Source organism: Hippocampus zosterae, chromosome 10, assembly GCF_025434085.1.
Source record: "Hippocampus zosterae strain Florida chromosome 10, ASM2543408v3, whole genome shotgun sequence".
NCBI classification, from domain to species: Eukaryota; Metazoa; Chordata; class Actinopteri; order Syngnathiformes; family Syngnathidae; genus Hippocampus; species Hippocampus zosterae.
This window is the reverse complement of record NC_067460.1, coordinates 9,037,792-9,049,976: the sequence shown is the minus strand read 5'-3', so window position 1 is coordinate 9,049,976 and position 12,185 is coordinate 9,037,792. Positions and strand designations below refer to the sequence as shown.

Sequence of the window (12,185 nt, the reverse complement as noted above, 5' to 3'; positions counted from 1 at the left end):
CGAACTGCCTCAAGGGACAATCTCTTTACTGACAGTGATAGCTACAGTCATGGTGACAAAAGTCAAATCACCACAAACAAAACACATTTACACACCAAACAACAATTACAAACAGTTAAGTGATAATGAGGCCAACTGTGTGGTTTGCTAGCCTGCAAATGAAACAAAAGTGAAGCAATACCGATCGGTCGCCCGTGCAGCATTGGGTCTTTCTGACCACAATTTAATCCACTTAATACCTACATACAGACAGAAAGTCAAATGTGCTAACCCGATTATTAAGACTGTGAAAAAATGGACAGATGAAGCAAAGCTAGCTCTACAAGAATGCTTAGATTGCACTGACTGGGGCGTCTTTGAAACTTCAACGGGCACACTGGATGAATACACAGACACTGTAACATCATACATCAGTTTCTGTGAGGACATGTGTGTACCAACGAAGTCCTTCCGCTCCTTCAACAATAACAAGCCATGGTTTACTCCCAAACTCAGGCAACTCAAGAAAGAGAAAGAGGCCGCATTTAGAAGTGGAGATCGGGCACTGTACAAACACGCCCGAAACCAATTGACAAAGGAAATTAACATCGCTAAGAGAAGCTATGCAGAGAGGCTGAAAAGACAGTTCTCTGCTAACGACTCTGCATCTGTGTGGAATGGCCTGAAAGCAATCACTAACTATAGAATGCCATCCTCCCAAACAGTGAACAATAAGGGTCTTGCTAATGAACTAAACATGTTTTTCTGCCGATTTGAAAAGGACACCCCCATTTCCCACATACACCCACCTCTACCAGAAACTACTCTATCTACACCCCCCCCCCCACCACCCTCTTTTTCTCCACTACAGATCCACGAACAGGACGTGAGACGGCTCTTCAATCAGCAGAAGATCAAGAAAGCTGCGGGGCCCGACAAAGTGGCCCCCTCCTGACTGAAAGTCTGCGCTGACCAACAGATCCCTGGAGCTGTGTGAGGTCCCATCCTGCTTCAAACAGTCTACCATCATCCCAGTTCCCAAGAAATCGGCAACATCGGAACTGAACGACTATAGGCCTGTCGCCCTGACGTCTGTGGTCATGAAGTCCTTTGAACGCCTTGTGCTGAACTACCTAAAGAACGTCACCGGACCCCTGCTGGACCCTCTCCAGTTTGCCTACCGGGCAAACGGTCTGTGGAAGACGCAGTCAACATAGGTCTGCACTACATCCTCGAGCACCTCGACAGCAGAGGGACCTACGCAATAATTCTGTTTGTGGATTTTAGCTCTGCATTCAACACCGTCATCCCGGAACTCCTCACTCCAAACTTCTTCACCTCGGTGTGTTCCCTACAATCTGCCAGTGGATCCTCAGCTTCTTGACGGGACGGACACAACAGGTGAGACTGGGAGCAACAACATCATCAACACGCACCACCAGCGCTGGAGCCCCACAGGGATGTGTCCTCTCTCCACTGCTCTTCTCCCTCTACACAAACGATTGCACCTCAACAAATTCAGCTGTCAAACTCATAAAGTTCGCAGACGACACCACGGTCATCAGTCTTATCAAAGACGGCGACGAGTCTGCGTACCGCCAACAAGTGGAGCAGCTGGAGCTCTGGTGCCGACGACACAACCTCGGGCTGAACACGCTCAAGACTGTAGAGATGATCGTGGACTTCAGGAAACACAGTTGCCCCTCACACTATCCAACTGCCCTGTGTCAACCGTCGAGACCTTCAAGTTCCTGGGAATCACAGTCTCCCAGGACATGAAGTGGGAAGTCAACACCATCTCCATCCTGAAAAGGGCCCAGCAGAGGATGTACTTCCTGAGGCTGCCGAGGAAGCATGGTCTGCCACAGGAGGTGCTACGACAGTTCTACACGGCAGTCATCGAATCAATCCTGTGTTCTTCCATCACGGTTTGGTTTGGGGCCGCCACAAAAAAGGACAAAATACGACTTCAACGGACAGTTAGGGCGGTGGAAAAAATCATTGGCACCGGCCTACCCACTCTTGAGGACTTGCACACTGCAAGGATCAAGACAAGGGCACGGAAAATACTCCTGGATCCCCCGCACCCTGCCCACCATCTTTTCCAGCTACTCCCCTCAGGGAGGCGCTACAGATCCATGCGCACCAAATCCAGCAGACACTTAAACAACTTCTTCCCTCTAGCCATTAACTCCCTAAACAATCACTGACGTAGTCACTCTCTTGTACTACAAATACTGCTACTGGTCACTCTAAAATGGTTCAATGATTTTCTGCACCAACTGTACAAACTGTCACCGTATTGTATTCTACCACTGATCACTTTAGCTCTGCTTGATACTTTGCACATTGTCTCACTTACATTACGAAATGCCCTTGCATACCTATTTGTCATGTCCTTGTTTACAATGATACTAATGCAGCGTGTTATACCGGAGACAAATTCCTTGTGTGTTCTACATACTTGGCCAATAAAGATGATTCGGATTCTCAACTGCTGGGTATTGTGGGTCAAGTATGTCCAATAGGAAAGCAGCAATGCAACGTACCCCATTTTCTGCTACCACAATGTTTTAGGTGGACAAATAACCCAATGAGGGATTTCCAGTGACGGAACATAAATGTAGCTGTTGTTTTAATTTTGTGATGAAAAGCCATATTTGATCAACATTTGCCAGAAAGACTGGAACTCATGCAGCTCTCCTCAACCCACTCACTACGTCCTGTTAGCTGATATTAGCACCAGTGTAGTGATGTGTCGTTCGCGAACGAGCCGGCTCTGGGGAGCCTTTGAAGTGAACGATGGGAGCCGGCTCCTCATTGGTAGCCGGAAGGGGAGGGTTACACACACACACACACACACACACACACACACACACACACACACACACAGACACACACACACACACACACACACACACACACACACACACACGCACACACCCATAAATTAAATTCGTTCCTGTTTGCTCGCCGTTAGCCAAGGGCCAAAAACAGTCGTTGGCATAGAAACAATAAATAAATCCGTAAGACTTCAAAGTGTCTGAACAACCGATTCATGCTGAATGGCGGCAATCGCAAACGCTGATGATAATCTGCTCATTCCATCCATCCATCCATCCATCCATCCATCCACCCATCCATCCATCCATCCATCCATCCATCCATCCATCCATCCATCCATCCATCCATCCATCCATCCATCCATCATCTACCGCTTATCCGGGGCGGGTCGCGGGGGCAACAGCTTTAGCAGGGAAGCCCAGACTTCCCTCTCCCTAGCTACTTCTTCCAGCTCTCCCCGGGGGATCCCGAGTCGTTCCCAAGCAAGCTGGGTGGCATAGTCTCTCCAGCGTGTCCTGGGTCTTCCTCGGGGTCTCCTCCCGGTGGGACATGACCGGAACACCTCACCGGGGAGGCGCTCAGGAGGCATCCGAATCAGATGCCCAAGCCACCTCATCTGGCTCCTCTCGATGTGGAGGAGAAGCGGCTCGACTCTGAGCCCCTCCCGGATGACTGAGCTTCTCACCTTATCTCTAAGGGAGAGCCCGGACACCCTGCGGAGAAAACTCATTTCAGCCGCTTGTATCCGGGATCTCGTTCTTTCGGTCACGACCCATAGCTCGTGACCATAGGTGAGGGTTGGGACGTAGATCGACCGGTAAATTGAGAGCTTCGCCTTTTGGCTCAGCTCCTTCTTCACCACGACAGACCGATACAACGTCCGCATCACAGCAGACGCTGCACCGATCCGCCTGTCGATCTCCCGCTCCCTCCTACCCCCACTCGTGAACAAGACCCCAAGATACTTGAACTCCTCCACTTGGGGTAAGATCTCCTCCCCGACCTGGAGGGGGCACTCCACTCTTTTCCGACTGAGGACCATGGTTTCAGATTTGGAGGTGCTGATTTTCATCCCAACCGCTTCACACTCGGCTGCGAAACGCTTCAGTGAGAGTTGGAGAGCCCCGTTTGAAGGAGCCAACAGCACCACATCATCTGCAAAAAGCAGGGATGCAATACTGAGGCCCCCAAAACGGACCCCCTCAACGCTTCGGCTGCGCCTAGAAATTCTGTCCATAAAGGTTATGAACAGAATCGGCGACAAAGGGCAGCCTTGGCGGAGTCCTACCTCCACTGGAAACGATTCTGACTTACTGCCGCCAATGCGAACCAAACTCTGACATCGGTGGTATAGTGACCGAACAGCCCGTATCAGGGGGTTCGGTACCCCATACCCACGAAGCACCCCCCACAGAACTCCCCGAGGGACACGGTCAAACGCCTTCTCCAAGTCCACAAAACACATGTAGACTGGTTGGGCGAATTCCCACATACCCTCGAGAACCCTGCTAAGGGTGTAGAGCTGGTCCACTGTTCCACGGCCGGGATGAAAACCACACTGCTCCTCCTCAATCTGAGGCTCGACTTCCTGACGGACCCTCCTCTCCAGCACCCCTGAATAGACCTTACCAGGGAGGCTGAGGAGTGTGATCCCTCTGTAATTGGAACACACCCTCCGGTCCCCCTTTTTAAAAAGAGGGACTACCACCCCGGTCTGCCAATCCAGAGGCACTCTCCCTGTTGTCCACGCGATGTTGCAGAGGCGTGTCAACCAGGACAGCCCCACAACATCCAGAGCCTTGAGGAACTCCGGGCGGATCTCATCCACCCCTAGGGCCTTGCCACCGAGGAGCTTTTTAACCACATCGGTGACTTCAACCACAGAGATAGGAGAGCCCACCTCAGAGTCCCAAGGCTCTGCTTCCTCCAAGGAAGGCGTGTTGGTGGAGTTGAGGAGGTCTTCGAAGTACTCTGCCCACCGGTTCACAACGTCCCGAGTCGAAGTCAGCAGCGCCCCATCCCCACTGTACACAGTGTTAGTGGTGCACTGCTTCCCCCTCCTGAGACGTCGGATGGTGGACCAGAATTTCCTCGAAGCCGTCCGGAAGTCGGCTTCCATGGCCTCACCGAACTCTTCCCACGCTCGGGTTTTTGCCTCGGCGACCACCGAAGCCGCGGCCCGCTTGGCCAATCGATACCCGTCAGCTGCCTCTGGGGTCCCACAGGCCATAAAGGCTCGATAGGACTCCTTCTTCAGCTTGACGGCATCCCTTACTGCTGGTGTCCACCAGCGAGTACGGGGGTTGCCGCCACGACAGGCACCAACCACCTTACGGCCACAACTCAGATTGGCCGCCTCAACAATGGAGGCACGGAACATGGTCCACTCGGACTCAATGTCCCCCAACCCCGGAACATGGGAAAAGCTCTGTCGGAGGTGGGAGTTGAAACTCCTTCTGACAGGGGATTCCGCCAGACGCTCCCAACAAACCCTCACAGTACGTTTGGGTCTGCCCGGACGGACCGGCATCTTCCCCCACCATCGGAGCCTACTCACCACCAGATGGTGATCAGTTGACAGCTCCGCCCCTCTCTTCACCCGAGTGTCCAGAACATGCGGCCGCAAATCCGATGATACAACTACAAAGTCGATCATCGAACTGCGGCCTAGAGTGTCCTGGTGCCAAGTGCACATATGGACACTCTTATGTTTGAACAAGGTGTTCGTTATGGACAATCCGTGACGAGCACAGAAGTCCAATAACAAAACACCACTCGGGTTCTGATCGGGGGGGCCGTTCCTCCCAATCACACCCCTCCAGGTCTCACTGTCATTGCCCACGTGAGCATTGAAGTCCCCCAGCAGAACAAGGGAGTCCCCAGCAGGAGTACTCTCCAGCACACCCTCCAGGGACTCCAAAAAGGGTGGGTATGCTGAGCTGCTGTTTGGTGCATATGCACAAACAACAGTCAGGACCCGTCCACCCACCCGAAGGCGGAGGGAGGCAACCCTCTCGTCTACCGGTGTGAACCCCAATGTACAGGCACTGAGACGGGGGGCAATGAGTATGCCCACACCTGCTCTGCGCCTCTCACCGTGAGCAACTCCAGAGTGGAAGAGAGTCCAACCCCTCTCGAGAGAACTGGTACCAGAACCCAGGCTGTGTGTGGAGGCAAGTCTGACTATATCCAGTCGGAAATTCTCTGCCTCACACACCAGCTCGGGCTCCTTCCCTGCCAGAGAGGTGACATTCCATGTCCCAAGAGCTAGCTTCTGCAGCCGAGGATCGGACCGCCAGGGTCCCCGCCTTTGGCTGCCGCCCAGCTCACATTGCACCCGACCCCTTTGGCCCCTCTCATGGGTGGTGAGCCCATGGGAAGGGGGACCCACGTTGCCTCTTCGGGCTGTGCCCGGCCGGGCCCCATGGGTGTAGGCCCGGCCACCAGGCGCTTGCCAACGAGCCCCACCTCCAGGCCTGGCTCCAGAGGGGGGCCCCGGTGACCCGCGTCCGGGCAAACCAAATCCATTTATTTCAATCATCATTGGGGTCTTTGAGCCGTGCTTTGTCTGGCCCCTCACCTAGAACCTGTTTGTCATGGGTGACCCTGCCAGGGGCATAAAGCCCCAGACAACTTAGCTTCTAGGATCATTGGGACACACAAACCCCTCCACCACGGTAAGGTGACGACTCACGGAGGGGTGCTCATTCCTTCATGAGTATTATTCTCAAAGTGGGCGTCGGTAAAACTGCAGTAGACTTAACCTGTACCATTAAAAAAAATATACATTAAAAAATGAGACTTTAGCTTCAGGCCAATCAAGATACTCAAGAGGGATTAAAAATAAATAAATCTGCAATTGTGTCACTCGCAAATGACATCACATGATTGTGTCGCATGTGACAGCACCGTTTGAGTTTTCTCATCAACTTTTTTCATGTGGGGTCAGCCAAGTGATATTTTGTGGATTGCGAATTGCTGCTTTTGCACCATCAAAATGGGAACTGTGTTTTGGGTTCGACACAATTGACGTGTGGAAATACTTGCACTCATTTTGCGATTTTCAGCAGGAATTAAGCTTGCCAGTTGGAAAAATACTGGTACTTGCAAAAGCTGTTGGGCAAAAGTCACTCAATATAACGAGCAATTGGCAACATTGGCTGCTTGTGAAGAAGCTTCTCTCTGTTGGCAGTCATGTTCTTAATGTAAGCAGTGCAAAGTCAGCTACCGAATCATAGATACATACGTAATTCAGTACCAGACAATTTTGGACCAAGTCTGAAAAGACATTTAAAAACGTCTTTGGGAGTGAATGAGTTAATTGAATCCAGTTGAATTTGAATGATTTTCTTTCAAAAGGTCATGAATAATTTTGTTGAGAAGTTAATTGCATTTCATTGAGCCACTGAGAACAAGAGTGGGCCAAGTCCATTTGTGTCGTTTTCACGGAACAAGGAGGAATGTCTTTTGGAAGAATATTTTTACTTCCAGTTTTGACATATGGGAGAGCAATACTTCAATAGCGAGCAGCACATTTCCTGATTCATCAATGCAACATGATATCAACGCCAATTTCCATGATGGTCATGGGAAAGCGGACTTCACCTCTCGCAAATCAATATCCCCAAACGTTGGCTTCAAAAACTGATGCGACATTGAGAAAGTAAGAAGTGTTTCAATCATTGATGAAGCGTACATTTTATTTTCTATGTGCCCTCACGATTAATATTGCATCTGTGGAACAAGAATTAAGTGGATGAATCCTTTTGTTTTCATCAATCTCAGGGCGCTGCCATTTTGTCCTGTTGAAAGAAAGTAACATCAAAGTGCCTTCGGGCTTGCATTTCACATTCACATTCACGGGACGTCAATTCCTATTGACAAGACAAAATGGCAGCAGCCCCCGAGACTGATGAAAATGGATGGATTCATCTGCTTAATTCTTTTTCCGTGAAAGCAATATGAATCAGGATTTCATGTTTGGACTTCTGGGGGCACATAAAACCAATTGGTGCAAAGAAAAAAATTGCCTTGAGTTCTCCTTTAATAACAAATTGTTTCTTTTTTTTTCATCAGAGATGCAAGTACGGTACATTTCTTAGACTATTTTTTTGTGCTGATTCTGAACCTGAATTATTTTACGCAATCAAGCCAGGTTTTCCTCATAATAATACACATATGTGTAATGTGTGTAATATGGTAATTATACATATATAAAGATAAGGTTCAGCAACAGGTTGATTATTTATTTTATTTTTGGAACCGTCATAGCTATAAATGACAAGGCATGGTCAAATCCGTATGGCACATGCTTTCTTAGGTCAAACTTAAAAACAAACATTTCTTGATGTGCTAGAAAAAAAAGACATGAAATCAGTGTAAAAAATACATTTAGGGACAAGTAAAGCTATCTCCGATGAAAATTTGCTGGTGAGGAGTATAATGGAAAATGGAAAAGAAAAAAAAGACAATACCTCATTGAGTTTTCAGTGATTGAATCGATTTTAGGTTTCTAAGTGAACAAAATTTCCCTCCCGGTCCCAAAAAGTTTTAGTACCCCTGTTCTTAAGCATTCCGTCAACAAATAAAGCATTTCTCTCTCTCATCTAAACAAACAAAAAAAATAAGCAGTGACTTTGCTATAGGCACTAAAACTCAGTGACTACACGGTCACATTCCGTCTGTTTGATGAGCGCGACGCGTTCAGGTACTGCTCCGAGTGAAGACGAGCCGTGACGCTGACAACAGTATCCAGTGCTTGTGCGCGCGCGTGCGTAGAAGCAAGGCAATCTATGGACAGGGTTGTGACAAAATAGGCCTATTTCCCATCACGCTACTGTTTGATCAAATTGGATACGCTGCAATCCAATTGTTCGTCACGTTGCTGACTCCTTGATTCAGATCCATATTTCCCTTCTCAATCTGCCTCTCCCTGGGTTTGTCGTCCGTGTTATCCCAGCTGATCCTCATACTGCTTTCGGAAGCAGTCCCCAGCGGGGAAAAAGTCCCAGCAGCGCTCCTGGTACATCTTCCACACATACGACTCCTAAGAAATTAAATTCAGATTCAAACGATGGTGCAGTCTGAACGTCTGGTTTAAGGTGCTTGGTTATGAGCGGTGCAAGGTTGGAATTGAAAAACTTGACATGGCGTCACTGGCTCACCTGTCCCGTGTGCTCCGTTTCATCCTTATTGATGAGGTACATCAGGAAGAACCTGCAAGATGATCGTGAGGGGGGAAAACACATGCAATCTGACAAAACTTGAAAGACAAAAATCACAGCATACAAACATGCCCACATCAAAACACATGGTATAGCAAAACTCCAATGTACAGAGGTTACAAATGGTGCAAATGCCAGCATGTCCTCCTTTTTGCTGTGTATGTGCCAATTTGGCAGACCGGTATCAGCCAAACTTGCCATTGTGGTGCGGTGAGGGTGTGTTCTTGAAGATGCGCCCGACGAAGTGACAACGCGGTGGCAGAAAGTCGATCTAAACTTCGGCTCTCGAAGACCGTGTCTAAATGCTGGTGCAAGCATGAACCATTTTGGTGAATATGATTGGACATACAGATTCTGAACTCTGGTGCCCTGCATTTGAAGGGAATAAAAGGAGCCGCTTTGATTGGCCAAGATTGAAGACGTTTGTGACCACTCAGATAGCGGCGCACCCCTCCCTCTCGCTGATCCGTCAACCATGAAAATAGAACCCAATGAGTTTAGCTCATGAAGGATGGGAGCAAAAAAGTGAAAGTGGAGCATGTAATTTTTGTGCTGTACAGATGAAAATTTTGGGCACAGATGATATGAAAATACTAAAGTCCTGTTGAAGACATGAACCATCTGAAAATGAAAACACAGTCAAATCGAAGAAGCGACACTCACATGTAGTTGGCCAAGTTGTGTTCTTCTAAAGTGTGCGTTTCGAAACCGTGTGGCGTCGTGTCAAAATAGTCGCTGCCAATTCCACAGATGAAGCACTTGGTCTGCGCAACAAGAGACAAGACGCACCCCCCCCCCCCCTGTCAGACAGAAGAACGTCGAGGAGAGGAAGCGAGTCGGAAAGCGGGTAAACTCACCTCCATGTCTTCCCTGACCTGCTCCTGTTGATCTCTTAGCTCCCCGAAGGCATCAATGATCAAACCTGAAAGAGCGCAAGTGCATGCTGATCATTACAATACTGGAATGGAAAAGCAGTCTCGGGGCTCGAGTGCAGACTTTTCAAATGGGGGGCCCACAAGCCGTAGCTCATGGGTGCGTACAAGACTTTGAAATGAATTATGAAATACAGTACCACTTCAAGTGCACACCGACAGTACCGACACAGACACGCAGGTCAATAAAACAAACACAAAAAAACAATTCCTACTCCCAACTTAGGCTGTGGGCTAATTAAAAGCTCTGATATGAAATTGGTCAGCATGTACGCTTAACAGAAGTCAATTAAGATAGCAAAGTCAACAGCATGCTAGCCTGAGAAACCTGCCACGGAAGCGTGGCGGGCTACGAGTTCCTACCCTGAATGATGGCCAGCAGGATGACGATGACAAAGAAAAAGAAAGTGATGTCGAAGACCACTCGGTAGAGCTCGTATTCGTCTCCGGCGGGGTCTTCGATCTCATCTCCGATGCCGCCGCCGGCCCGTACGCCAACGTACATGTGAAACAGATAGCACTGCAGGGGCACAGTCAAATATACTCCAGTGAAGGTGGGACAACCATGATTAAACAATTGCCACTGGTGTTTTTGGCACGTCTGCTACGCACCGTCATCATGTCATCGCACTTCATGTCGGGCTCATCCTCGTCCTCGCTCTTGTTGTAGAACTTTCGAAAGAAGTTGAAGGCCACCACGGTGTAGAGGTAAACCACCACAGCCAGCAGACCCACCGTCATCATTAGCTGTGGAGGACGCGAGAAGTATTAAGAAAGCTTAGACGGCTTGCGGTTTTGTTTTTGTTGTCTCTCCTGTGTTTCTGGTTCGCATTCATCGCAAAGCCAAGGTTGCACTGAGCCAGCTTGTGTCGTGGTCAAGGTTATTACAGTTCATGAAATGAACAAAATAAGTACCGTATTTTCACAACTATAAGGCGCCATTAAAAGTCTTAAATTTTCTTCAAAATGGACAGGACGCCTTATGATGGGGAGCGTCTTGTATATGCAATGAGTTCCAAAACCTGACTGACAGCCGACACGCTGTTTATATAGAGAAAAGGTGGAAGTGACTGTGGACAGGCATGCGGGGGAGAAGTCCGCCAATGAATGAAGGGTGGGCGTGTAAGTGGACGCTAAAGGGACGCCTCAAGCAGGTACCAATACCTGTAGAGTGTGGCAATGTGCATTGTTGCAAAACAACTTCGGTTTTGGTTTCTAAGACCCCCGAAAATAAATTCTATAAAGAGACACGCCTACGAAGCTCAGTTCATACTTCAAGCCATCGGTTATGCTTTTGGCATGCGTGCCCATCTCACAGCAGCGGTGAAAAACCAAGTCAAGCAAATGAACTCTGAGCTTGCCGTTATTCCCGGAGGCTTGACTAAAGAACTCCAAGCACTGGACATCAGCATCAACCAGGCGTTCAAAGTAAAGTTGCAACCGGGCGTTCAAAGTAAAGTTGCGAACGGCATGGGAACAATGGATAATCGATGGCATACACAACTTTACAATGAGTGAGAGGCAGCGCTGGCCGAGTTACGCCACAATTTGCGAATGGATTGTGGCTGCTTGGACGAACGTGTCTGCTTGCACTGTTGTTCGAGTTTTTGGCAAAGCCGGCATCATTTCTGTGCACCCACATGGCAATGAGAGTGACTCTGACAACAAGAGGGAACGTGGCGTTTTTGATGGATTACCGGTACTTGCACAATTATTCAATTCTGATACAGAGGATGACGACTTTGATGGATTTCTGGGTGATGATTGATCGAAAAACGTGAGTACATTGTACGATGGCTAAATAAAATACAACGGAACTCAGTTTTGCTTCCGTTGCCTTTTTAAAAACATACCGTATGCTTCAAGCTAACGTGTTTTTAGCGTGCGCGCATGAATGCCGTATGTTTAAGCTGGCGTATGTTTTACCACTTTAAAACTGCGGCCAATAATACAGTGCGTTTTGTCTATGTGTAAAATACAGAAATAGCACCCATTAATGAGACTGCGCCCAAAAATACGGTGCGCCGAATGGTCGTGAAAATACAGTACTACTAAAACTGAAAAATAATTTTTTGCCAGACCAGCAACTGCAGCTTACATTTAGAAAACAAACTACCGTATTTTCTGCACTATAAGGCACTTCGGATTTTAAGGCAAATCTTCAATGAATGGCCTATTTTAAAACTTTTCATATATAGGGCGTACT

General features: G+C 48.5%; 1 protein-coding gene across 11 annotated transcripts in view; it reads right to left on the bottom strand.

Moving 5' to 3' along the window:
- Positions 1–8,048: 8,048 nt before the first annotated feature.
- The window catches only part of ryr1b (ryanodine receptor 1b (skeletal)), a 116,299-nt gene continuing 112,162 nt past the window's right edge, over positions 8,049–12,185 (bottom strand). For all 11 annotated transcript variants that reach the window (XM_052078747.1, XM_052078752.1, XM_052078754.1 and 8 more), the window contains 6 exons: positions 10,592–10,726; positions 10,343–10,499; positions 9,905–9,969; positions 9,711–9,811; positions 8,988–9,039; positions 8,049–8,869 (listed from right to left, as the gene is read on the bottom strand). In XM_052078747.1, the coding sequence (XP_051934707.1) occupies positions 8,774–8,869; positions 8,988–9,039; positions 9,711–9,811; positions 9,905–9,969; positions 10,343–10,499; positions 10,592–10,726 (606 nt within the window). In that variant the 3' untranslated portion in view covers positions 8,049–8,773. The remainder of the gene's footprint in view (positions 8,870–8,987; positions 9,040–9,710; positions 9,812–9,904; positions 9,970–10,342; positions 10,500–10,591; positions 10,727–12,185) is intronic.